The sequence below is a fragment of the Oncorhynchus masou genome, chromosome 29 (genome assembly GCF_036934945.1).
Source record: "Oncorhynchus masou masou isolate Uvic2021 chromosome 29, UVic_Omas_1.1, whole genome shotgun sequence".
Lineage (NCBI taxonomy): Eukaryota > Metazoa > Chordata > Actinopteri > Salmoniformes > Salmonidae > Oncorhynchus > Oncorhynchus masou.
The window spans coordinates 83,607,152-83,634,856 of record NC_088240.1 but is presented as its reverse complement, the minus strand read 5'-3'; the positions used below and the strand labels follow the sequence as shown (position 1 = coordinate 83,634,856).

The window sequence follows — 27,705 nt, the reverse complement described above, 5'->3', positions numbered from 1 at the left end:
CATAATGAAATAAACCTAACTATGCAAGACCGTCTGAGATTGTTCAAAGATCAAAGCGAAGAGCCGCATGTAGCCATGTGCACATTTGTTCATGTCCTTTGCTAATTAGTGCATTATTAGCATAGTTATAGCAATTTCTGCTCAGCAAGTGATAAGTGATTGCTTCCTACAAGAGCACAAAACATATACACTTCTAGCCATCTTTGAAAAGCCAGTCAGGTAGTAAAGAGTTTTTTTTTTATATATCTTAAAGGGGCAGTGATGTATTTTGAGAAGGGCTTGAATACGCTACGTAGTCAATAGGCAGATGGTAGCATACATTTTTTGTCTGACTCTCTGTGATAATGGTATGCAAATAATGATTTTTGATTTGTAAAGTGGTTTCCTCATCAAAAAGCACAATAAAACATTTTCGGTCACCTCCTTGTCTGAAGGACAAGTTGCTAAACAGGTTAATTTCCAGCGCTGCACAAGTCTCATGGAATGTAGGCTGACATAGAACACCACACTGGCTGCTACTGTAGGCTGTATTGTAGAACACCACACTGGCTGCTACTGTAGGCTGTATTGTAGAACGCCACACAGTGGCTGCTCCTGTAGGCTGACATAGAACACCACACAGTGGCTGCTACTGTAGGCTGACATAGAACACCACACAGTGGCTGCTACTGCAGGCTGTATCATAGAACACCACACAGTGGCTGCTACTGCAGGCTGTATCATAGAACACCACACAGTGGCTGCATCGTAGAACACCACACAGTGGCTGCATCGTAGAACACCACACAGTGGCTGCATCGTAGAACACCACACAGTGGCTGCATCGATTGTAGAACACCACATAGTTGCTGCTACTGTAGGCTGGAACAACTATTTCAAAAGCTATTTCTATGTTAAAATGTTATGGGATGCATTTTCCCCATAATCCTAGGGCACTGTGACAATGGTCCTATGTACTCTGTCACATAAATCTAAAACCTTTGATAAAGGACCAGACATGGTTTATGAGAAGGACATTTGTTGACGATAATGTGGGGCGGCGATGTTCTTTTTGTTGGTCGATCATCCGTGAATGAGAAGTAACAAGAGTTTTTAGTTTGGCGCACCGGGAATTGTTTTTTGTTAATTAATATAGGTTCTTTCTGGTCATACATTTTGGTGATCCCAAGTTCTAGATGCAATGTGATATTGTTTACTAATTAAAATGTGAAGGTAGATGGTCAGAAATGTGTATGATTACCTTGTATGTCCTCGTTTTGAAGAGGGTTCTGTTCATCGTTAATGAATGGTACGGGTGGCGCGGTAGGAGCTTAAACCCGGGGGACGTACGTTTTTATATCCCAGAGAGTATTTATGCTATGAAGCAGTGTTTCCCAGCCTGGTTCCTCCTGGACCCCCAACAGTAAACGTTGTTGTAACCCTGGACAAACGCCTCATACAGCTCTGAGGGCTTGATGATTAGTTGACTAGTTGAATCAGGTGTGTTTGTCCGGGGTTACACTAAAAAGGTTACTGTTGGGGGTACTGGAGGACTGGGGTTGGTCAACACTGCTCTAAAGCATGGGTTTATCATAGTTACTGAGGTGTGCTGCTATAACTACATATGTTTATTATCTGACTGTGTCTGTATGGTACTGTATTTAATGTGCTCTGAATGTCAATTGACCAGATACGTGTAAAGGTTTCCCGTTTTAGTTGCATCATGGGTATTGTGATACAGGCTGTATCACAACTGGCCGTGATTGGAGTCCCATAGGGTGGTGCACAGTTGTCCCAGCATCGTCCGGGTTTGGCCAGGGTAGTGTTCTTAACTGACTTGCCTAGTTAAATAAAGGTTCCACATAAGAAGCCTGTCCTCATTGTTTGTGGGACAGGACAGGGGACAGGTCAGCATGCTGCTGGGTTTTGTTTGAAGAGCTCTATTTGATCCAGTTTATTCTTTTCTAAATACTTGTACATTTCGTCGGCTGTTATTATCTTCACTTGCAAATAGAAAGTGTCACTCTGGGCAAGAAATAATGTTCTGTGTTGTTGCCTCCTCCACTGTAAAATCCTACCGCCGGGTCTCACAGCCACTCTGGTAGGACTACATTATGATCGAATGGCCACGGTAGCCTACTTGGCCACGGTTAAAACTAACTTGAAGCGGGTACAGCCCCGTGTTCACAGTAAATGCAAAATGTTCACGTTTGTGCTCAGCATAACTGAAATTTGCTCAGTGGCGGAAATAATTTGAGGCAGGGAACATTGATCATGAGCCTGCCTGAGAGCCTAGTCTCACAAGTCAGATGATTGTTTCTGAAATGTGAAAGACTGGAAATGGTGAGTTTTGGTCTCTAACTACTGGTTGTCTATAGTGGGAGGTAACAGGTGGGAGGTAACGTCAAACTGTATTGGTCACGTGCTACGTAGACCAGGTTTAGACCAACAGTGAAATGTTTAATTACAGGCCCTTCCTAACCACACAGAGAAAATAATAATAGAAAAGTAAAACACGTAATAATAAATCCACAATGAGTAACGATAACTTGTTTCTATTCAAGAGGCACCAGTTGTGAGTAGATGTGCACGGGTACGGGGTAGGCCTACATAGTAATTGATGTGCACTGTGTCTCAGTGGAGACATTGGCAGCCTGCAGGAGACCTGACCCCAACCAGCGGCAGTGTTATGGAGACAATTGTTTATCTACTGGCTGTGTGCGTGTGTGTGGCCCAGGGACTCCTCCTACTGCGCAGAACATTACAGCTGACAACCCAGAGGTGCTAATGGAAACCACAGAGGAAAACCTCTGAATGTTATTTATTCATAGGAACGCCCAGAGATACAATAAAGATGTTAGCTGGAAGCCTGGAACAATAACGATTTTAGTTATATTATAAGGGCTGTTGTGTGTCTCTGTCATCCATGTAAATGGAAGGAACAAAGTACTTTTAGACAGGAAACCCTGCAGGGGTATCAGCTCAGTATCGCAGACCTTTTTTAGCTGATCCAGACACCAGAGAGGAACTGGGGGGATTAGGTAATGTTTCTCTCTATGCTATGCTTCCTATGCTAGGCTCACAGCTCACCTTTAAGCGTGGTACCCACAGCATGGGACACTTAATTTAGGGAGGTCACAACTGAATTATTCAGAGATGTATTACTGCTAAAAACTCCCACTGGCTCATAATAGGAAAAGCATTGGAAGACACAGGCCCCACTCACAAATACTATGTTTTTAGTGTGATTTTAAAAAAATACAAAAATAAATTTGTAATACAGTGCCTTGCGAAAGTATTCGGCCCCCTTGAACTTTGCGACCTTTTGCCACATTTCAGGCTTCAAACATAAAGATATAAAACTGTATTTTTTTGTGAAGAATCAACAACAAGTGGGACACAATCATGAAGTGGAACGACATTTATTGGATATTTCAAACTTTAACAAATCCAAAACTGAAAAATTGGGCGTGCAAAATTATTCAGCCCCTTTACTTTCAGTGCAGCAAACTCTCTCCAGAAGTTCAGTGAGGATCTCTGAATGATCCAATGTTGACCTAAATGACTAATGATGATAAATACAATCCACCTGTGTGTAATCAAGTCTCCGTATAAATGCACCTGCACTGTGATAGTCTCAGAGGTCCGTTAAAAGCGCAGAGAGCATCATGAAGAACAAGGAACACACCAGGCAGGTCCGAGATACTGTTGTGAAGAAGTTTAAAGCCCTATTTGGATACAAAAAGATTTCCCAAGCTTTAAACATCCCAAGGAGCACTGTGCAAGCGATAATATTGAAATGGAAGGAGTATCAGACCACTGCAAATCTACCAAGACCTGGCCGTCCCTCTAAACTTTCAGCTCATACAAGGAGAAGATCAGAGATGCAGCCAAGAGGCCCATGATCACTCTGGATGAACTGCAGAGATCTACAGCTGAGGTGGGAGACTCTGTCCATAGGACAACAATCAGTCGTATATTGCGCAAATCTGGCCTTTATGGAAGAGTGGCAAGAAGAAAGCCATTTCTTAAAGATATCCATAAAAAGTGTCATTTAAAGTTTGCCACAAGCCACCTGGGAGACACACCAAACATGTGGAAGAAGGTGCTCTGGTCAGATGAGACCAAAATTGAACTTTTTGGCAACAATGCAAAAAGTTATGTTTGGCGTAAAAGCAACACAGCTCATCACCCTGACCACACCATCCCCACTTTCAAACATGGTGGTGGCAGCATCATGGTTTGGGCCTGCTTTTCTTCAGCAGGGACAGGGAAGATGGTTAAAATTGATGGGAAGATGGATGGAGCCAAATACAGGACCATTCTGGAAGAAAACCTGATGGAGTCTGCAAAAGACCTGAGACTGGGACGGAGATTTGTCTTCCAACAAGACAATGATCCAAAACATAAAGCAAAATCTACAATGGAATGGTTCAAAAATAAACATATCCAGGTGTTAGAATGGCCAAGTCAAAGTCCAGACCTGAATCCAATCGAGAATCTGTGGAAAGAACTGAAAACTGCTGTTCACAAATGCTCTCCATCCAACCTCACTGAGCTCGAGCTGTTTTGCAAGGAGGAATGGGAAAAAATGTCAGTCTCTCGATGTGCAAAACTGATAGAGACATACCCCAAGCGACTTACAGCTGTAATCGCAGCAAAAGGTGGCGCTACAAAGTATTCACTTAAGGGGTCTGAATAATTTTGCACGTCCAATTATTCAGTTTTTGATTTGTTAAAAAAGTTTGAAATATCCAATAAATGTCGTTCCACTTCATGATTGTGTCCCACTTGTTGTTGATTCTTCACAAAAAAATAGTTTTATATCTTTGTTTGAAGCTTGAAATGTGGCAAAAGGTTGCAAAGTTCAAGGGGGCCGAATACTTTCGCAAGGCACTGTATATATTTTTCCCCTCATTGAGCTTAGTGGGCTATGACATATTACATGTATGTGACAGGGGTGTGATGACTCACCATGCTGTAGTCCTCACCTCCCTCCTGGTCCATTTATCTGCTCTGTCCAGACTGACGTCAGTCGTATGCCATCCAGAACGGTTTAACGGTCCCAGCTCTCAAAATATAAAGTGTGTTTATAAGCACAAAGAGCAGGCTACATGTCCTTCTCCTTTTTGAGCCTTCTCTCCTTTCCCCATGTCCTGACAACGAGCAGTGAGTAGAGAGCAGCGGGTCTTGGGCAGTGACTTCCTTTCTATCCATTCTTAGCTGCTGCCAGAACGGCACGGAACTCGTCCATTCATTTCACGCTTCTGGTCTGGCCACTGACGTACGTAAACAACAGACACGTGTGTAGGGGGGGGCACAGTCTGTGATGGTAACTCTAGGGTGGCTGCAGTGTATGAAAACAACTGCATTTGTCTCATGCCATTTTGGGCCTGTAAAGAAAGGGGATCTAAAGATTGTAAAATGCTGAAATCAGACCATATGTATTACCAAGAACCGTATTGAAAATTCAGATTTTTAAATGCACAGTGTATATACCCAGCCCAACTGCAGATAAAGACTATTATACATGGTAGACCGTGATTGACCATGCCTCTCTCTACCCTTTTCCCAGGTCACAGAGCGGTCTATGTGGGTGTCCATGTTCCTCTGGGCAGAGAGACCAAACGGAGGCACCACCGTGGCCACCGTGGCCACAGACACCACCGCAAGAGGAGAGACCGCTCGGACCATGAAGATGGACGAGAGTCTCCTTCCTATGGTAGCTAAGACCAGTTCACTCTCCCACCTCAACGTCTGCTTCATTCACTGTCCTCAGATCCGCTCTATTGCCATATCTCCATTCTCCAGCCCTGTTTCCTATACCAAACCTTTTACTGTCCTTTTCCCACTAATATTCCCCTTGGTTGTACTACATTACCCATCTTCCACCGGTACCCCTGTGTTTCAGACACCCCGTCCCAGCGGGTCCAGTTCATCCTGGGGACAGAGGATGATGATGAAGAGCACATGCCCCACGACCTGTTCACTGAGCTGGACGAGCTGTTCTTCCGGGACGGACACGTCTACGAGTGGAGGGAGACAGCCAGGCATGACGCACACCCTTCCTCACTACTCCTAGTGGATGTTTCCTCATCCAACCACATCAACAGCTCCTTTCATCTGTGTGTGTGTGTAGGTGGTTAAAGTTTGAGGAAGACGTGGAGGATGGAGGGGAGCGTTGGAGTAAGCCCTACGTAGCCACGCTGTCTCTCCACAGCCTCTTCGAGCTCCGCAGCTGCATCCTCAACGGCACTGTCATGTTGGACATGAGAGCTAACACTATTGAGGAGATCGCAGGTGAGTGTGTATGTATGTCTCTGCAGACATTTTACTGTGTGTGAGTCTGAAAGTTGAATGTGTTGAATAAAGCATGTAACTGTTGAATAAAGCATGCAGTCTACCCTGTACCCCCATAGACATGGTGATAGACAGCATGGTGGCGTCAGCTCAGCTGGAGGAGGAGTTGAGGCAGAAGGTGAGGGAGGCCATGTTGAAGAGACACCACCACCAGAACGAGAAGAAGCTCAGCAACCGCATCCCTCTGGTGCGCTCCTTCGCTGACATCGGCAAGAAACAATCTGACCCACACCTGCTTGAGAGAAACGGTGAGGGCCCTCGCTGCACCTCTCCTTTTTCCTCTTCTGCTCTTCATCCCTTCATTTCAGCCCTTCTACAAAATAATGCTTTATCTACACCCTTTTTGTTGTGTTTTGACAGATTGAATGTATGTACTATGCACATGTTGTTTTATGAAGTGGGTTGGGTCATTCAAATAGGTGTCAATTGGCTGAGGTAACTGAGTGACAAGACGATGGGCAAGATCTGATTGGTGCATGAGCCTTTTACTGGCATGTGATTTTCCCATCATGACTGTTCTTGAACACTGCAGTGATAAGTCTGAGAGTTTGTTTTGTGTGCTGGATTGTGTTTTCTCCTGGAAAGATGTTTTTGTGATTAGGATTTTGTGTTGAAATTTTGTAATAGGCTAATAGTTAATAACTTAAAACCAATGTAAATATGTGCACATGCCATCATGTAGCAATGAAATTACAGTTGAAGATTATTGGTCAGCTTCCCCTTGCTTGTGATTGGTCTGTTTGAGTGACCTATAGTATATCCTTATTAAAGTGTGACGTAACCGCGGCATTTGTGTTTTTGTAACATTGTTGCAAAAGGTTGCTAAACAGTGTTTTTGTGTGTGTTCTGAACATGTTCGCTGCTGTTTGTGGGCAGTTGGCATTATGACAGATGTTAATTGATCTTGACTTAATCTCTCCTGGTTTACTGCGGCTCCATGTACATTGTGCAAATGTTCCCTGTGACGTTTTGGGATGTACTGAATATGCCCCTGCTCTTTGTCTTTGACTTCCACTAACAAGACACTTCCAAGGCCTGGGATTCGCAGCATGAAGAGCATTGTTCCCAACACACATTTAGTATTCTTACCCTTCTTGATGTATTTTTCCTCTCCCTCTTTCCTTTTTCCATCCTGTCTTCTTTCCCAACTACCCTTGTCCCCTCCATAGGAAGTCTATCCACCTCCCGCCCCTCCCTCAAGGGAGTCCAGGGGGTCTCAGTTCCTTAGTCGCTTCCTGCTCAACGCCAGCACCCCCCCTCCCCCCTTAGTACCCCCCAGAACACCCCTCCCTTAGCCAGATGCAGATCCCCCACCCCTCCTTGCCTGTCCCCCACCCCTCCTCTGACTGACCCAGACCCACCCCTCCCTGTCTGTCCCCCACCCCTACTCTGATTGACCCAGACCCACCCCTCCCTGTCTGTCCCCCACCCCTCCTCTGACTGACCCAGACCCACCCCTCCCTGCCTGTCCCCCACCCCTACTCTGATTGACCCAGACCCACCCCTCCTCTGACTGACCCAGACCCACTCCTCCCTGCCTGTCCCCCACCCCTCCTCTGATTGACCGGTGAGGGTAGGAGCTGGAGTATCCCCAGTGTGGAGGTCCATGCTCCACATGGGGAGGAACTGAAGCTCCGGTCCGTTCTAGTCAAGGACCACAAGGAGGAGTCTGGGATGCAGACCCTGCCCGTCTGGTGCAGCTCCTCCCCCACCTCCAGCAGGTTAAATATCCTGCAAATAGCATGAAACCCTCCCTCCACACCTTCACCTTACATAATCTGACCCCTCTCGGTCCTTAACATTGTATGTGTCTGTCTGTGTGCGTGATGACTTGTGAAGCACTTAGAGTACATTTCATCAAAATAAACCAGATGTTTTGGACTTAGTGAAACACGCAATTCTGGTCTTCATTTCCACAGTTGGTTGCGAAAGGGCTATATTTTGTTATTTTGATTTACTATTAATCTCATTCCCCCCAGCGGTTACATCACACCTTGAGAAGGTTCCTCTACATCTCAAGCGAGCAGTTCAGAATGAAATGCACTCCCTTCTGGATGTGCTTGGTGGTACCACCTCGTGGCTTACTATAAAAACAGGTGACCGCACGCCTTATTTGGCAATGGTCTTGGTAAGTGGAGTGTGCCAATATATATTTTACATGACGCTTCCTTGACTAGACTACTGGCGTTACACAAAATTCTAAAGGCAGGGAGGCGCATGACCAAATTCAACGTTTTTGCTTACCGTTTCATGCATCTTTTATGAAGAAAAAAAACATGGAGGCTATGAGGATTATACATTTATTTGTAGCTACATCCATCGTTACAAGAAATGGATGACAATGGCTCATAGTTCAATGGTTTTGAGTTCTAATCCCACATGGGGCAGAGATGTGTACAGTTGAAGTTGGAGGTTTATATACACTTAGGTTGGAGTCATTAAAACTAGTTTTTCAACCAGTCCACACAATTCTTAACAAACTATAGTTTTGGAAAGTCAGTTAGGACGTCTACTTTTTGCATGACACAAGTATTTTTTTCCAACAATTGTTTAAACACAGATTATTTCACTTATAATTCACTGTACCACAATTCCAGTGGGTCAGAAGTTTACATGCACTAAATTGACTGTGCCTTTAAACAGATTGGGAAATTCCAGAAAATTATGTCATGGCTTTAGAAGCATCTGGTGGGCTAATTGACATAATTTGAGTCAATTGGAGGTGTACCTGTGGATGTATTTCAATGCCTACCTTCAAACTCAGTGCCTCTTTGCTTGACATCATGGGAAAATCAAAAGAAATCAGCCAAGACCTCAGGAAAAAAAAATTGAAGACCTCCAAGTCTGATTCATCCTTGGGGGCAATTTCTAAATGCATGAAGGTACCACGTTCATCTGTACAAACAATAGTATGCAAGTATAAACACCATGGGACCACACAGCCATCATACTGCTCGCGAAGGAAGGGAAGTTCTGTCTCCTAGAGATGAACATACTTTGGTGCTAAAAGTGAAAATCAATCCCAGTACAACAGCAAAGGACCTTGTGAAGATGCTGGAGGAAACGGGTACAAAAGTATCTATATCCACAGTAAAACAAGTCCTATATCGACATAGCCTGAGAGGCCGCTCAGCAAGGAAGAAGGAAGAAGCCACTGCCCCAAAACAGCCATAGAAAAACCAGACTATGGTTTGCAACAGCACATAGGGACAAAGATTGTACTTTTTGGAGAAATGTCCTCTGGTCTGATGAAACAAAAATAGACTGAGGCCATAATGACCATTTATGTTTGGAGGGAAAAGGGGGAGGCTTGCAAGCCGACGAACACCATCCCAACAGTGAAGCACAGGGGTGGCAGCATCATGTTGTGGGGGTGCTTTGCTGCAGGAGGGACTGGTCCACTTCACAAAATAGATGGCATCATGAGGGAGGAAAATGATGTGGATATATTGAAGCAACATCTCAAGATATCAGTCAGGAAGTTAAAGCTTGGTCGCAAATGGGTCTTCAAAATGGACAATGACCACAAACAAACTTCCAAAGTTGTGGCAAAATGGCTTAAGGACAACAAAGTCAAGGTATTGGAGTGGCCATCACAAAGCCCTGACCTCAATCCTATAGAAGATGTGTGGGCAGAACTGAAAAGGCGTGTGCGAGCAAGGAGGCCTACAAACCTGACTCCGTTACACCAGCTCTGTCAGGAGGAATGGGCCAAAATTCACCCAATTTATTGTGGGAAGCTTGTGGAAGGCTACCTAAAACGTTTGACCCAAGTTGAACAATTTAAAGGCAATGCTACCAAATACTAATTGAGTGTATGTGAACTTCTGACATACTGGGAATGTGATGAAAGAAATAAAAGCTGAAATAAATCCTTCTCTCTACTATTATTCTGACATTTCACATTCTTAAAATAAAGTGATGATCTTAACTGACCTAAGACAGGACATTTTTACTTGGATTAAATGTCAGGAGTTGTGAAACTGAGTTTAAATGTATTTGGCTTAGGTGTATGTAAACATCCGACTTCAACTGTAGATGGATGGATAGATAAACATTTTTATTTACAATATTCATGTGCCCACACACTTGTAATTCTGAAAAGTGAACACATGCCTGTGAGAGGGGTGGCCCTGGTAGTAGTTGTAGGTTTTTATACAGTACCCAAGACTATTGAGTTAATTTGACCAAGAGCTACAGCATGAATACTGCAATGTGTGTTGGATTGAAATGAGCCCCTAATCTTCATTATCAAGGTGATGACTCGCTTTATTCTCCAACACAATTCCGCAATAAATGTTAGTCCACATTTCAATGTATAATAATTATTTCTTGCGCTACATTGGGGATTTTAATTTACACTGGCAGTAGATGTCAGGATCGCATCACCTTTCCACTGAGAGCGAACTGTCCAGAGCCATATCTGCCCGAGATGCACATCATTTTATTATCAGCACGTGCCAGTGGACTTCTGAGAATGCTTTAGTGTTGGGATCAGATACTACTATGTTTACCCACCCACAAAAATTAATATTCATGAGCAATTTCCCCGCTGCCCACAATTTCTCACCTGAAAATGTGAGCAGTTTGGGCAAAGGCTGAATTTGGAGTTGAGTTACCCTTATACTAAGTTTGGTAACTGTTTACAATAACATAGGGCCCACTTAATGTAATCAGGCACTATTACCCCCGTTACCACTGGCTAATAAATGATATCAGGGTTTGTGAGGCGTGCTCAGGTTTCACCCCCATATGCACACAGATGCTGCACAGTATTACACAGTGAGTTTCAATTGGCAAGGTTCATAGACCGTGAGATGAGAGGTCAAAATACGTTTTTACAGCAAGAGGCTGAGGCCATGGTGTGTGTGTGTGTGTGTGTAAATACCAACACGTGAGTGTGTTCTGTTTTTCCCAGCTTTAAATGTGTTGTCTTATTGGACCATGTGGTGTATCTTGGCTGACTGGTTCAGTAAGAAGCAGGGGATTGACAGGCAGGGCCCCATTGGAGCACATTCCACCACTAACCTCCCTCTGAAACCTTTCTGTCCAACTCCAGCCTCCATAGGGTCGGTCCTGTAAACACAGAGGATGTCTATGGGTGTCTACCTAATTGAACCCCCCCCCCCCCACTGTTTAGTTATTTCTACCATCTCTGATTACTTTGTTGTGATACGTGGAGTTTCTCACCCAGCATGTACAGAGCAGCTGCATGTCTGAACAAACTCTCAGTCTCACTGAGTCACACATGCATAGCCCCCCCCCGCTCTCCTTCTCAGACACATATAATTGTGTACGTCTACAAATTGTACCAATTCCCCATTCATATCGACCATACACACAGTTCATTTTTTACTGTTCAATTGACCACTGGTTTCTTCTACCCCTTCCTCCCCTTGGGCAGGCCTCCTGGCATCCCCCCAGTCAGCTCCTGGGAACCTGGAGAACAGTAAACCGAGTGAGAGCCGCATCAACGGAGGAAGCAGAGAGAACAGCACTGTGGACTTCAGCAAGGTAACGTCTCTCCTCCCACTGCTGAGCAGTGTGTAGACCCACCGTCACGAGGACAGACAAGTAGAGCTCTGCTACCCGTCCCGGGCCCGACATTATACATTGGGTCAGGGCCGAGTAGGGCCTTTTTTATCAATATCTAGGGAACAGGCAGGGCTCATGGACCACTAAATTGATCACGAACATTTTGAAGCTGAGCCATTTGCTCATGCTCTGCTGCGCAATAGTCATATCTGACAACGATCATAACATGGTGTCAGAAGTGCTTCAACCTCATCAAATATAAGACAGGAGAGATTATTTCACAGAAAATAATGTTCCTTGAGTTTTGTTAGTGACAAAGTAGTTAACTGCTCTGTCATGTCTCGTCATTGAGCAGAGCAGCCCTAGCAGAGCCGTTGCTATGGATACTCTCTCAGAGCCGCCATGAGTAGAGTACATGCAGAGTGAGCTGCGTGCAGGATGAGACTGACAGAGCAGCTAATGGATTTACTAATGGAGGAAGTCATTTTTGGTTTCGGTCAGGGACGGGGCTTTAACTTGGTTGAAGCAATTGGGCCTGGGTAGGACCTGAACGTCACAGCATAGGTAGGGCTCGGGCTTAAAATTCATGCCCATACAGGGCTCTACAGAGAACTCAATATGGCAGCCGCTGGCTTCAAAGCCTCTGATTGGCCAATACATAGCATCAGAAATCCAGGGTTTATACAGTGCATTCAATAAGATTTCAGATCCCTTGAATTTTTCCACATTTTGTTACGTTACAACCTTATTCTACAATTTATTTATTTTTATCCCTCAATCTACACACAATACCCCATAATGACAAAGCAAAAACAGGTTTTTGGAAATAAAATAATAACTGAAATCACATTTTACTTAAGTATTCAGACCCTTTACTCTATACTTTGTTAAAGCACTTTTGGCATTGATTATAGCCTCAAGTCTTCTTGGGTATGACACTGCATATCCTCTCAAGCTCTATTTTCAGGTCTCTCCAGAGATGTTCGATCGGGTTCAAATCAGGGCTCTGGGTGGGCCACTCAAGGACACTCAGAGACTTGTCCCGAAGCCACTCCTGCATTGTCTTGGCTGTGTGCGTCATTGTCCTGTTGGAAGGTGAACCGTCGCCCCAGTACAAGGTCCAGAGCGCTTTGGAGCAGGTTTTCATCAAAGATCTCTTTCCTTCGATCCCAACTAGTCACCCAGTCCCTGCTGCTGAAAAACATCCCCACAGCATGATGCTGCCACTCATGCTTCACCGTAGGGATGGTGCCAGGTTTCTTCCAGACGTGACACTTGGCATTCATGCCAAAGAGTTCAATCTTGGTTTCATCAGACCAGAGAATCTTGTTTCTCTTTGTCCTTTGGCAAACTCCAAGCAGACTATGATGCCTTTTACTGAGGAGTGGCTTCTGTCTGGCCACTCTACGATAAAGGACTGATTGGTGGTGTGCTGCAGACATGGGAGAACCTTCCAGAAGGACAACCATCTCCACAGAGGAGCTCTGTCAGGGTGACCATTGGGTTCTTGGTCACCTCCTTGACCAAGGCCCTTTTCCCCCTGATTGCTCAGTTTTGGCCGGACTGCCAGCTCTAGGAAGAGTCTTGGTTCCAAACTTCTTCCAGTTAAGAATGATGGAGGCCACTGTGTTCTTGGACCTTCAATGCTGCAGAAATTATTTGGTAGACTTCCTAAGATCTGTGTCTCAACACAACCCTGTCTCGGCGCTCTATAGACAATTTCTTCCACCTCATGGCTTGGCTTTTGCTCTGAGATGCACTGCCAACTGTGAGACCCTATCTAGACAGGTGTCTGCCTTTCCAAATCATGTCCAATCAATTGAATTTACCACAGGTGGATTCCAATCAAGTTGTAGAAACATTTCAAAGATTAATTTCTAAAAACATGTTTTCGCTTGGTCATTATGGGGTATTGTGTGTAGATTGAGGTAAATAATGAGTTGAATGTGACAAGTGGAAAAAGTCAAAGGGTCAGATATGCAATGCATTCGGAAATTATTCAATCTCATTTGAAGTAACGCATGCTGGATACTGAACAAAGTGACTGGTTTCCGCTCCTTGGGGGACTGATGGGTATGAGAACAGTGTATTAAGAGGATGATGTTATAATAAGAGGTGACATCATGGATCCAGATTGGACCCCAGCTGAGTGAGCTGAGCTTATGGTGTGATCTGAATTAAGTTGTGCCCCTATTTGTCCTGCTCTCAGAATGCTTGCCACTGTAGTTGTGGTTCCTGGGGCGGGGGTGCCAGGAGGCCTGCAGTAAGTCCTCTCTCCTGTCAATCACTGGCCCTGGCCAATCAGTGCTGTTGTGTTGATCCATGAGACTGTGTTGTTCCGTGACGTGACTGTACATGACATGTTACCTGCCAGTGCCGTGTGTGTGTGACTGTAGTGTTGTGACTGTGTTGATCTGTCTGTAGTGGTCCGACCGTGGTTCAGAGAATCTGGTGTTTTCATTATCTTTTTTTGTGCAGCAGTACGGCTGTCAGCAGCACAGCAATATTCTATGTGATTTATTACTTATTAGGTGTCCTGTTTGAGGTCATCGCTTCTGACGGAAGCATCCATAGTAGAGTGTAGTGGGTAGGGTCCGCGGTGTAGGGGTAGCGGGTAGGGTCCGCGGTGTAGGGGTAGCGGGTAGGGTCCGCGTTGTAGAGGTAGCGTCCGCGGTGTAGCGGGTAGCGTCCCCGGCGTAGTGGGTAGGGTCCATAATGTAGGCGATAAGGTACCCCGTCTCCTTGCCTGGTACATGTGATTAATGGTGTACACGCGCTGGTTCTTTTTTTTTTTTTTTTTGGGGGGTAGTTCAACCCTCAAACTACCCGTCTATATACACATCCTCAGTAACTGACCATGTTACCAAAACACACATCTTATATTTTCCACAGTTTATAACAGTTGAGAATTTTGTAAAAATTTGGCAAACACATAATGGAGGGTTGGTATCTTGGATAAGTCTTGGAATGTCCTGGAAAAGTTTAGAAAATGGTCAAATCTGAAAATAATACTTTTTTTGTGTGTTTTATTTGGGCACATATTCTTTACCAATCACATAAAAATCAACTTCAGTGCATCTGTGTCATCACCTGCATGTGTACCAGTGGGCCATTGCTCAAGGAGAGGCCTATAAAATATGATAGAGAACAGAGTAGGTAGCCAATTCAAATCCTGTAGCCTGGCAAGTTCTCGCTCTCCCTCTAGTTAAGTGTTCAGTGTTTCCTCTATGCGTTCCCCCTATATGATCGTTGATATATTGAATGAGCTAATTATTGGACAAAGCCAGAGCAACATTTCCCCAACATATGTTTTACGTCCAGGGAGGTCAACCTTTCTCCAGGAGAGCTGATGAGTGTAGGCTTTTATTCCATGTATTTATTTTAGTCCTCCAACAAAACATTTTAGAAATGAGTTGCTCAACCGGACCTTGATAAACTGACTGCAACGTGTTTGAACAGGGCTGTATCAAAAGCCTGCACACCCATCAGCTCTCCAGACTGAGGGTTGACCACATGTGTTTATATAGTTGCCTAACAGGGATTCTACTTTGTGGGGGGTTAAGTGCCTTGTACAACGACAGGAGATGGTAGACTACATGGGATCAGCCGCCAAGTGTTGATACCACATTTCTGCCAAAAAATATATACTTCTATTTAAACACCACCAATTGTTGTCATGGGGATTTAGTTTAAAGTCCTGAAATTCAATCTGTCTAAATGTCTATGAACCCTGCATGGCCAATACAATTCAACTTCAGGAACATCCAAGCATGTATACTTCCTGTTTAACCCTGTGACCTTCAACCTCCCAGGTGGACATGAACTTCATGAAGAAGATCCCTCCTGGGGCGGAGGCGTCCAACGTGCTGGTGGGAGAGGTGGAATTCCTGGAGCGACCAATCATAGCATTCATCAGGCTGTCCCCCGCCGTGCTGCTCACTGGTCTCACTGAGGTGCCTGTACCCACCAGGTAAGTGTGTACACACACTTATCTGAATCGTATGACAGGCATTTAGTTATTTTGACTGTGAAGGAGTTATGGCAATAGACAACCATTTTTGCAAAATATATTGTGTGTTGAGGGGGGTGTGTGGTGGTGTGTGCTTGGATGGACTCTGATTCTATCCTGCTCTCCTATTGGTCAGGTTCCTGTTCCTGCTGCTGGGTCCGTTTGGGAAGGGTCCTCAGTACCATGAGATCGGCCGCTCCATCGCCACGCTGATGACAGACGAGGTGAGGAGCACTACAACACAGCTCTGGATTGGTCCAATTTCAACCTTGACCAATCACCAATTGGTCCCATGCTGTGGCGTCAGAAGCAGCGACATGTCGTTTGAGAGACTGCTGTTGTCGTCCTGTGCCAGGTCTTCCATGATGTAGCGTACAAGGCCAAAGACCGGAACGATCTGCTGTCGGGGATAGATGAGTTTCTGGACCAGGTGACCGTCCTACCCCCAGGAGAGTGGGACCCCACGATACGAATCGAGCCCCCCAAGAGTGTCCCATCTCAGGTGAGGGATCTGGACGCAGATGTTGGTTGGCTGCTATTAAACGTGTGAGACATGCTGATGGGTAATATTGTAAGAGAACCGCTGTGGACACGGTGTGTGTACAGTACAGATGGTTAGAATGTTGAGGGCTGTGCAGTAACCTGGCCTGTGGGGGCTTTTCTCTCTACACAGGACAAGAGGAAGACGCCCTCATTGCCCAACGGCTCTGCCCATAATGAGTCCTTCAAGGAAGACCAGCACCAAGCAGGACCAGAGCTACAGAGGACAGGGAGGTGGGTCTCTCTCACACACAAACACACACAATGGGTTTTCTTTAAGTCCCTTTTGATGAAAAGGAGCTGCCAGACTGAGTGGTCACCTTGGCAGCTCATTATAAAAGCATTACAAACATGAAGAGAGCTGTTCACTAGAGGTCTGGAAAGTCTTTCATGTGTCTGGTGTAGAAGCTGAAGAGGTCTACTGCAGACTTTCATCTAGCAGCACTTCACCAGTACCCCACACACACCGTCTACACACCAGTACCCCACACACACCGTCTACACACCAGTACCCCACACACACCGTCTACACACCATTCACTCTCTAATAATACTGAAACCACACCATAGTGTATTTCTAGTTCATGAAAAAGACCAAAAATATACTAGATTTCTTTCTTACTTTTACTAACTTGTCTTCAATTGTAGGTTGTTTCATGGGAACTACTAGGTATAGTTGTATATTATTGAGCAGCAGTTACTGTGTAATGTTGAGTAATGACATTCTGCTCAGTGAAGAAGTTAGTTAATAACTATGGCATTAAGGGGACATTACTTTAAAGAGTCTATGCAGGCTTTAGACATGCTATTCTTGACCCCTCTCTGAAACATGACCTGAAGTGGCCTGTACAGGAGGTGTGTCTGTGTGACAATTATGGCTATATTCCAACTGCCTACTACATTTAGTCTGTCCAGTTTTTTGAGTTGGCTCTGATTTAGAGTTGTCCCCAATACTAAAGGTGCAGAGATGATATCACATCTCTCTAGCAATTAAACTATTATTAAACTCCCTCACTGGCTTCCCTGCTCTCTGACGTCTTCCCTCTCTCTCCCCCTCCCTCCCTCCCTCCCTCTCCTCTGTCAGGATCTTTGGGGGCCTGGTGATGGATGTAAGGAGGAAAGCTCCGTTCCTATGGAGCGATATTAGGGATGCTCTGAGCCTGCAGTGCCTGGCCTCTGTGCTGTTCCTCTACTGCGCCTGCATGTCCCCTGTCATCACTTTCGGAGGCCTGCTGGGCGAGGCCACCAAAGGAAACATTGTGAGTGATGTCACCAGAAACTAATGGGAGATATTGTATTTGTCTACAGTTATTGATGACTTTGTGATAAAAATGTTTAATTGCTCACCGTCTTTGCCTAATCTCCCCTCACTCTCACTCACACCCAGAGTGCGATCGAGTCGTTGTTCGGGGCGTCTCTGACGGGCGTGGCCTTCTCCATGTTTGCGGGCCAGCCACTCACCATCCTGGGCAGCACCGGACCAGTCCTGGTCTTTGAGAAGATCCTCTTCAAGTTCTGCAGGTGAGTGTGCAGGCTACTGCTGTAGCAGTGTCCCAACTGTCTCAAACACCTCCTCAGGGTTCGTATTGTCATGAAAGTCCTGGAATTTTATTTAACCTTTATTTAACTAGGTAAGTAAGTTAAGAACAAATTCTTATTTACAATGATGACCTACCCCTGGCCAAACCCTAACCCGGATGACGCTGGGCCAATTGTGCGCCGGCCTGTGGGACTCCCAATCACGTCCGGTTGTGATACAGCATGGAATCGAACCAGGTTCTGTAGTGACGCCTCTACCACTGAGATGCAGTGCCTTGGACCGCTACACCATTCAGGAACCTAATAAAAGTTGGAAAAGTTTTGGAAAATGATAAATTCCCAAAACGTTTTCGAAATGTCATGGAAATTCATTTAATAATTTCTGTTAATTAATTTTTAAGGCACCGTTTTAAAATATTTTATAAATAAAATAAAAATCTAAATATCAGCCAGGATCGGAATGACACTAGCGTGTCGGTGTTTGCGAGCATCATCTGCGTAGTGCTAGACTAGTGGGCCGTTGCTCAAGAAGAGCGAGACAGTCGGGACATTACAGCAGCAGGTAGGCCTAGCCTACAAAATATGATAGAACAAATTAACTAGGTAGCTAATTCAAAACATGTCTTCTATCCTCTAGCTGTTTAGCTATTATTAGCATGTATGAATGTTATCTCCCCAAAAACTTTCCACCGATACTCGTGAATAAGGCCATACAAAGTTGCTTTAACTTTTTTGAACAATTCTTGATTCATTTAAACGATTCCAGTTTGGCAAAATAAATTATTCACTTTGCTATTGTATTAGTTGGGATTCGGTTCAATCATGGTGAATTGGATCGTGTGAATCAAAGTAATTATTTGTGAATAGTGAATATTAATTTTAGGGAAAAATATTCTATATAGCCTTTTTTTTCTTGTTGATTTGGGCATCCAATGTATGGGACATTACTACTCAATAGATACTAGTCAGCCTGCAAAGTAAACACTTCTAAGGTAAATATGACTGAACAGCTGAATAAATATTTGTAGCCTACCATAGCCATTTGAACTTTTGATATTGAATTAACGATTTCAAAAGGCATAACATTTTTGGTGGTAATGTTGCAATGTTTTACATCAAGGGAGGTCAACCATCCTCCAGGATAGCTAATGAGAGTGCAGGCTTTTATTCAAGTCCCCCTCTAACAAACCATTAGAAATGAGATGCTCCATTGGACCTTGATAAACTGGCTCGGATGTGTTTGAGCAGGGCTTGATCAAAAGCCTGCACTACCAGTGGCTCTCCTGTCCTAAGGGTTGACTACATGTTTTATACAGTTTCCTAATAGTTTTCTAAACTCAGCAAAAAAATAAACGTCCTCTAACTGTTAACTGGGTTTATTTTCAGCAAACTTAACATGTGTAAATATTTCTTTGAACATAACAAGATTCAACAACTGAGACATAAACTGAACAAGTTCCACAGACATAGAATAATGTCTCCATGAACAAAGGGGTGGGGGGCAGAATCAAAATTAACAGTCAGTATCTGGTGTGGCCACCAGCTTCATTAAGTACTGCAGTGCATCTCCTCCTCATAAGCTGTGCCAGATTTGCCCGTTTTTGCTGTGAGATGTAACCCCACTCTTCCACCAAGGCACCTGCAAGTTCCAAGACTTTTCTGGGGGGAATGGCCCTAGCCCTCACCCGCCGAACCAACAGGTCCCAGACATGCTCAATGGGATTGAGATCCGGGCTCTTCGCTGGCCATGGCAGAACACTAACATTCCTGTCTTGCAGGAAATCACGCACAGAACGAGCAGTATAGCTGGTGGCATTGTCATGCTGGAGGGTCATGTCAGGATGAGCCTGCAGGAAGGGTACCACATGAGGGAGGAGGATGTCTTTCCTGTAACTCAGATTGCCTGCAATGACAACAAGCTCAGTCCGATGATGCTGTTACACACCGCCCCAGACCATCACGGCCCTTCCACCTCCAAATCGATCCCGCTCCAGAGTACAATCCTCGGTGTAACGCTCATTCCTTCAACGATAAACGCAAATTCGACCATCACCCCTGGTGAGACAAAACCGCGACTCGTCATGTGAAGAGCACTTTTTGCCAGTCCTGTCTGGTCCAGCGACGCTGAGTTTGTACCCATAGGCGACATTGTTGCCGGTGAGGTCTGTTGAGGACCTGCCTACAAGCCCTCAGTCCAGCCTCTCTCAGCCTGTTGCGGACAGTCTGAGCACTGATGGAGGGATTGTGCGTTCCTGGTGTAACTCGGGCAGATGTTGTTGCCGTCCTGTACCTGTCCCGCAGGTGTGATGTTCGGAAATACGGATCCTGTGCAGGTTTTGTTACACGTGGTCTGCCCCCTTTCGCGCTGTGGCCACCAGCTGCATGTTGTTACATGTGGTCTGTTGCGCTGTGGCCACCAGCTGCATTAAGTACTGCAGTGCATCTCCTCCTCATGAGCTGTGCCAGATTTGCCCATTTTTGCTGTGAGATGTAACCCCACTCTTCCACCAAGGCACTGTCTTAGGTGTCTCACAGTATGGACATTGCAATTTATTTCCCTGGCCACATCTGCAGTCCTCATGCCTCCTTGCAGCATGCCTAAGGCACATTCACACAGATTATATTTATTTTGGTGATTTTCAGAGTCAGTAGAAAGGCCTCTCTAGTGTCCTAAGTTTTCATAACTGTGACCTTAAACCTCTTGATACTCCCCACCCCGGATCCGGGATCGTGAATAAAGCCTCAGGCTCATTAGCATAACGCAACGTTAACGATTTCTGAAAATCGCAAATAAAATAAAAATAATGCGCCTGCTCTCAAGCTTAGCCTTTTCTTAACAACACTGTCATCTCAGATTTTCAAAATGTGCTTTTGAACCATAGCAAATCACTAATTTCTAAGAGTATGCTAAGCTAGCTTAGCATTTTGAGTAGCATTTAGCATTTCGCTCCGTTTTGTACATCACATTTGGCTACCGAAACGAACCGAAAATTCAGTCACCAAAACGTCAAACTTTTTCCGAATTAACTCCATAATATCGACCGAAACATGGCAAACGTTGTTTGGAATCAATCCTCAAGGTGTTTTTTCACATATCTCTTCATTGATATGCAGTTCGTGCAAGCCTGCTTTCCCCTCAGAATCACATGGAAAAATACCAGCAGCTGAAAAAGACGCACCAATTTCGACGGAGGACACCGGGCGGACACCTGGAAAATGTAGTCTCTTATGGTCAATCTTCCAATGATATGCCTACAAATACGCCACAATGCTGCAGACACCTTGGGGAAACGACAGAAAGGGCAGACTCATTCCTCTCGCATTCACAGCCATATAAGGAGACAATGGAAAACGGAGCCTCAAAAATCCTGTTGGTTTCCTGGTTGCCGTTTCATCTTGGTTTTGCCTGTAGCTCCCGTTCTAGGGCACCCACAGACAATATCTTTGCAGTTCTGGAAAATTCAGTGTTTTCTTTCTAAAGCTATCAATTATATGCATAGTCGAGCATCTTTTTGTGACAAAATATCTTGTTTAAAACGGGAACGTTTTTCATCCAAAAATGAAATTGCGCCCCTAGAGTTTCAAGAGGTTAATTGCCTATCGTCTGTAAGCTGTTAGTGTCTTAACGACCGTTCCACAGGTGCATGTTCGTTAATTGTTTATGGTTCATTGATCAAGCATGCGAAACAGTGTTTAAACCCTTTACAATGAAGATCTGTGAAGTTATTTGGATTTTTACGAATTATCTTTGAAAGACAGGGTCCTGAAAAAGGGATGTTTCTTTTTTTGCTGAGTTTACTTTGTGGGGGGGTTAAGTGCCTTGCTTAACTACAGGAGATGGTACATGGGATCAGAGAGCAGCCTCCCAGTGTTACCACATTACGCTGACGACAGGAGATTGTTTATGGGATCAGACTGATTGTTTTTATACATATAGACGCTGCCAATTGTTGGTTGATGGAAATATTAAACGTCATGGAATTCCATGTGTCAGAATATGAACCCTGCTTCTTTCTCATCTCCTTTCCTTCCTCAAACACCTCCTTCTCTTGTCACCTTCTCTTGTCTCCTTTCCTTCCTTCATCTGGAAGGATTTGATGAGCAATATGATAGGAACCTATACAGCCCAGCACTAACATCAGAGGTGGCCTACAACTTGAAAGCCTGTTCACATTGTAAAGGGACAGGGCTGGAGGCCAGGCTACTGTAAACCAGATCTGGAATTTGTGTTACTATAGCACCATCTGCTGGTAAAGAGAAGACTGACACCTACACTCAACTGAAACAGAAGTGACCATCGTCTGTAATCAAGTTGAGGGGTATTATGGTATTAGCCCCAAGTACTCAAGGAGAAAAGATCATGCCAGAGTTTAAGATAATTTATCTTTCATCTACTGGACAATAACTGATGTTCCCACTGGAGGTAAGAGGTATAAGCTAAAATACCAGTCTAATATGCAGAATATTTTATTTATTTTTAAATATATTTTTAATGTTATTTTACCAGGTAAGTTGACTGAGAACACGTTCTCATTTACAGCAACGACCTGGGGGATAGTTACAGGGGAGAGGAGGGGGATGAAGGAGTCAATTGTAAGCTGGGGATGATTAGGTGACCGTGATGGTATGAGGGACAGCTTGGGAATCTAGCCAGGACACTGTGGTTAACACCCCTACTCTTACGATAAGTGCCATGGGATCTTTAATGACCTCAGAGAGTCAGAACACCCGTTTAACGTCCCATCTGAAAGACGGCACCCTACATAGGGCAGTGTCCCCCATCACTGCCCTGGGGCATTGGGATATGTTTTCGACCAGAGGAAAGAGTGCCTCTTACTGGCCCTCCAACACCACTTCCAGCAGCATCTGGTCTCCCATCCAGTGACTGACCAGGACCAACCCTGCTTAGCTTCAGAAGCTTAACCTTATTTAACTAGGCAACAAATTCTTATTTATAATGACGGAATAAGCAGACTTTCACCTCAATGTTATTTTTAATTCAGTCAATGATTTAACAACAGTTGAAAATAATGCTACTGTGTATGTACACCTCTGGTTGCTGTGTCATGGGGAAGAGGAGGGATGTAGACCTATTGCTTCAGCTGCTGTGACATGGGGAAGAGGAGAAAGCCGCTGAAGGTGCTGTGGTGGTTGGCGTTGTCCCAGACCTGGGTGTTGGCCCACAGCATCATTTGCAGACGGTCTCCCTCCTCCAGCAGCAGAGTGGCTCCGTTAGACGCTGTGTCGCTGCCCTCGCCGGACGGACTCTCGTGAGCGGCCAGAATGACTTTGCCGCCGTTCTTATACAGCATGGAGCTCAAGGTGACGTCTGTAGGAGCGTTGGCCGTGAACCGGATGTAGTAGACTCCACGAACCGGAGCCGTGAATTCACCTGAGAGGACAGGGTTGTTTTTAACAGGGGAAGAATGAGGAGAGGGTTAAAGTGTGTGTGTGTGTGTGTTACCTGTCTCTACGTTGTATGCACCACCAACATTTGTCAAGACCTCTCTGTAGACCAGCTTTTTGTTAAAGTCTCCTGCCTTTTGGAGTCCATTGCCTCCCAGTGATGCTGCGAACGCCACCTTAGGAATGTCTGTGGAATGCACATTTCATTCATTTATCAACACACATCAGTATTCCAGATCACACACCATTGGTTGTCATGTAATTGTCTACGCATCTGCGTGTGTAAAACCTCACCACATTCTTATCAGTTACCACACTCCACACAACAGATGATGCTTTCTCACCTTTCAGTGCCTGCAGTTCTTTCTCCATGGATTCCAATCTCTCTTTCATAGCTAGAAACATGGAGAATACACAGCACTTTCACTGTAGTAGCATCTATCTTTATACACAGCCCCACTCTCTCTTCCACTGCACATACACAGTGGCAATTCAGGCTTACACACACACACACACACAACCGAAATTGTCACAGCATAATGTTTTCCAGGTCCATCTTACCGAGCACGCTGGCTGTTAGGTCAGACTTGGCCTTCAGCTCCGCCACAGTGTCCATGATCTGTCTGAACATGGAGGGGATGTCCTGGTCCCCCCAGGTGGGCTGAGCTGTGACCAACAGAGACAGGCAGGCCAGGGCCAGCAGTGGAAGGCTGCAGGGTGCCATTATCGCTCTCCTCTGTGTGTGTGATCAACAAGGTCGCAGAGAGAAGAGGAAGAATGTAACACGGCTCACACTCTCCTTAGCTCTTATAGAGACAGACACCCACTCTCTGTCATACATACACCCACACACACACACCCCCACACACACAGAGATGTTGCAAGCAAACAGGGATTCCCGAAGTCATTGCTTTATCTAAACCTAGTTCTTCAATAAGGTAAATAGTGTATCTCCCATCCCCCCCCAGTCTGGAAATCCAGACCTTGTGTACCTGGTCAGGGTTCAACAGGTGACCTGATCTAGTATTGCTTTTCAGGATGAGGGTTGTTGCTTATTCAGTTTTAGGATTCCTACTTCTGTAAGTTTGAAATTATTTCTCATTTTGTGACATCGGGTTTGTATAGGACCAATGCCAGTACTTTAAGTTGTCCATATACATTTAGTATTGTGTGTGTGTGTGTTGTCTCCCTAACCCTCTGTCCCCATCTCCCCATGTCCAGTGACTACGACCTGTCCTACCTGTCCTTGAGGACCAGCATCGGCCTGTGGACGGCCTTCCTGTGCCTCGTCCTGGTTGCCACGGACGCCAGCTCCCTGGTCTGTTACATCACCCGCTTCACGGAGGAAGCCTTCGCAGCGCTCATCTGCATCATCTTCATCTACGAGGCCCTGGAGAAGCTGGTTCACCTGGGGGAACTCTACCCCATCAACATGAACAACAAGCTGGACAACCTCACCTTCTACATGTAAGAGCGCTGAGCTATGACCTTCTACGTGTTAGAGCGCTGAGCTACGACCTTCTACGTGTTAGAGCGCTGAGCTACGACCTTCTACGTGTTAGAGCGCTGAGCTACGACCTTCTATGTGTTAGAGCGCTGAGCTACGACCTTCTACGTGTTAAAGCGCTGAGCTACGACCTTCTACATAGTTTAAAGGAAGTGTACTCTGCACATCCAAACTACCTCAGGTGTTTTGGTTAGGTCAGTTGTAGTAGGTGTTTTGGTTGGGTCAGTTGGAGTCGGCGTGATGGTTAGGGCAGTTGGAGTCGGCGTGATGGTTAGGGCAGTTGGAGTCGGCGTGATGGTTAGGGCAGTTGGAGTCGGCGTGATGGTTAGGGCAGTTGGAGTCGGCGTGATGGTTAGGGCAGTTGGAGTCGGCGTGATGGTTAGGGCAGTTGGAGTCGGCGTGATGGTTAGGGCAGTTGGAGTAGGCGTGATGGTTAGGGCAGTTGGAGTAGGCGTGATGGTTAGGGCAGTTGGAGTAGGCGTGATGGTTAGGTCAGCTGTAGTAGGCGTGATGGTTAGGTCAGCTGTAGTAGGCGTTTTGGTTTGGTCAGCTGTCGTAGGCGTTTTGGTTTGGTCAGCTGTCGTAGGCGTTTTGGTTAGGTCAGCTGCCGTAGGCGTTTTGGTTAGGTCAGCTGCCGTAGGCGTTTTGGTTAGGTCAGCTGCCGTAGGCGTTTTGGTTAGGTCAGCTGCCGTAGGCGTTTTGGTTAGGTCAGCTGCCGTAGGCGTTTTGGTTAGGTCAGCTGCCGTTGGCGTTTTGGTTAGGTCAGCTGCCGTAGGCGTTTTGGTTTGGTCAGCTGCCGTAGGCGTTTTGGTTTGGTCAGCTGCCGTAGGCGTTTTGGTTTGGTCAGCTGCCGTAGGCGTTTTGGTTTGGTCAGCTGCCGTAGGCGTTTTGGTTTGGTCAGCTGTAGTAGGCGTTTTGGTTTGGTCAGCTGTAGTAGGCGTTTTGGTTTGGTCAGCTGCCGTAGGCGTTTTGGTTTGGTCAGCTGTAGTAGGCGTTTTGGTTAGGTCAGCTGTAGTAGGTGAACGGTGTCGGTTAATGTTTAGTCTCTGTCTCAGATGTCAATGTTCTCCGCCGGTTAACGCCACGCCTGAGATCCAGCAGGTCTGGAACCACAGCGGGGTCACACCGGAATCAATATCTTGGACCCAACTGGATGTTGATGTAAGTTGTGTGTGTTTTTTTATGTGTGTCTGCTTGCGTGTGTGTGCTTATGGGGTGTCCATGATACCTTCTTATTGTTGTAATCTGTCTTGTACTGGTTTTCCATTTCAATAGTAAAATTACATTGATTTCATGCATGGACATAAAGTTGATTTTGACAACCCTCAACTGTCCTTCCCCCGGTCTGTGTTGTAGGAGTGTTCTAGGCTGCGTGGGGAGTTTATTGGGCCAGCTTGCGGTCAACATGGTCCCTACATCCCTGACGTCCTCTTCTGGTCCGTCATCCTCTTCTTCACTACCTTCTTCCTCTCCTCCTTCCTCAAGCAGTTCAAGACCAAGCTCTACTTTCCCACCAAGGTTTGGCATTAGAGTAGGAGTGATGTGTCTGTCAGGGTTGTGTACTAGTGAGTTTAGGTCCTACCACTCTGCTCTCTCCCTTGGTTTGATCCTCTATATTTGAACCTTTACCTCTTTCCTTTTCAGCTGTGCACTCCTTCTCACTCTCTGTCCTTCTGTGTTCCAGGTACGGTCGACCATCAGTGACTTCGCGGTCTTCCTGACCATCATGATCATGGTCCTGGTGGACTACCTGGTGGGCATTCCCTCCCCCAAACTGAATGTGCCTGACCGCTTTCAGGTATGGATTGGTTTCAAACAGTTATCTCTGAATTTAGTTTAGTTTGGGCCTTTAAATTGTTTCACATTAAAAAAAGTCTAAATGATTATATCCGAATACATTATTATTGTGTTGAGTGACACGACATACAATGGACATTATGCGAGAATTGTAAAAATCTGTTTGACTTAATGTCAATAATGTGGTCATCAAAATACATATTAAATCATTTCACAATACTGAATGTGCCATGCTAAGGATGTTCAAAGACCTTTTTGTGAAACCCGCGAAATCGGTGTGTTCCTATTTGCTCTTGGCGGAAGGTATTCCTCAACCGATCAGAGTACGATCGATGTGACATTGGAAAGTCCTGAGGTTGTTTCATGGTCATCAGATGTCTTTTCACTGAAATATCAGGTGAAACGTTTTTCCCTCACTTCTGTCATTCAGGTGTTTTCAGAGAAACTAAAAAAAAACACAGCCAGTTACAAAGTAGAGCTTCATAGCTACTGGGTTGTCAGGGATTGGTCCAAATTCCCCTTTCGCCACCCCCACTTCCATGATGGGTGCGAGCTGTGTGGGAGTGGCTGACACAGTTCGCTGAGGTAATAACCCAGGTGAGAGGCAGCGCTGCTCTGCAGTGGCTGTAATGTGCCAGCGGGGAATTTTGTGATTGATGGTTTTTATTCTTTCAAGTATAAACTACCAGAATTCAGTGGCAGCCTTACAATCGATTAGAAACAGGCTTAGTTCACTGTTATTTAGCTATGACTAGGCTAATAATTTGCTGCAGTTCATCCTCTCATCACCAAAGTAACTCAACACCAAAAATAACATTACTGTATAACCTAACTCCATTGTAGCCTTCTGTGTTACAGTTTAGTGTGTGTGATAAAGTATGATCAAAAGTTATCATTTCATAAATGGTTTCAAATTGTTACTAAGTTTTGCATAAAGCATTAAAATGTGTTAATAATATGACCACCTTGCCTGAAAAAATGTTGGATCATTTGCTTAATACACCATTTTAATTGAATCGATTTGACTTGTATT

At 45.2% G+C, this 27,705-nt stretch overlaps 2 protein-coding genes across 6 annotated transcripts in view; one reads left to right on the top strand and one right to left on the bottom strand.

Annotated features, from left to right (window-relative positions):
• The window catches only part of LOC135520809 (sodium bicarbonate cotransporter 3-like), a 68,851-nt gene that overhangs the window by 27,925 nt on the left and 13,221 nt on the right, over positions 1–27,705 (top strand). For 3 of the 5 annotated variants that reach the window (XM_064946599.1, XM_064946600.1, XM_064946601.1), the window contains exons 3-17: positions 5,555–5,701; positions 5,891–6,029; positions 6,119–6,279; positions 6,399–6,587; positions 11,744–11,853; positions 15,687–15,844; positions 16,020–16,107; positions 16,239–16,385; positions 16,557–16,657; positions 17,508–17,682; positions 17,811–17,944; positions 24,590–24,835; positions 25,931–26,036; positions 26,232–26,393; positions 26,560–26,673. In XM_064946599.1, coding sequence (XP_064802671.1) covers positions 5,555–5,701; positions 5,891–6,029; positions 6,119–6,279; positions 6,399–6,587; positions 11,744–11,853; positions 15,687–15,844; positions 16,020–16,107; positions 16,239–16,385; positions 16,557–16,657; positions 17,508–17,682; positions 17,811–17,944; positions 24,590–24,835; positions 25,931–26,036; positions 26,232–26,393; positions 26,560–26,673 — 2,177 coding nt within the window. Of the gene's footprint in view, positions 1–5,149; positions 5,264–5,554; positions 5,702–5,890; positions 6,030–6,118; positions 6,280–6,398; positions 6,588–11,743; positions 11,854–15,686; positions 15,845–16,019; positions 16,108–16,238; positions 16,386–16,556; positions 16,658–17,507; positions 17,683–17,810; positions 17,945–24,589; positions 24,836–25,930; positions 26,037–26,231; positions 26,394–26,559; positions 26,674–27,705 lie in introns of all 5 variants that reach the window. The other 2 variants (XM_064946602.1, XM_064946603.1) reach the window with 2 other exon arrangements.
• Positions 22,938–24,157, bottom strand: LOC135520811 (complement C1q-like protein 4). Its single transcript, XM_064946604.1, has 4 exons — positions 23,930–24,157; positions 23,713–23,763; positions 23,427–23,555; positions 22,938–23,354 (listed from the first exon to the last, which is right to left on the bottom strand). Exons 1-4 carry the CDS (start codon positions 24,090–24,092, stop codon positions 23,053–23,055), a joined length of 645 nt encoding a protein of 214 aa, XP_064802676.1. The 5' UTR covers positions 24,093–24,157; the 3' UTR covers positions 22,938–23,052.

Excerpts from the sequence above, each read along its gene's own strand:
- LOC135520811 (XM_064946604.1), bottom strand. The coding sequence starts at position 24,092 with ATGGCACCCTGCAGCCTTCCACTGCTGGCCCTGGCCTGCCTGTCTCTG. Across the intron at positions 23,764-23,929 it reads CCTAACAGCCAGCGTGCTCG|CTATGAAAGAGAGATTGGAA; the intron begins GTAAGATGGACC and ends CCATGTTTCTAG. Across the intron at positions 23,556-23,712 it reads AGAACTGCAGGCACTGAAAG|ACATTCCTAAGGTGGCGTTC; the intron begins GTGAGAAAGCAT and ends TGCATTCCACAG.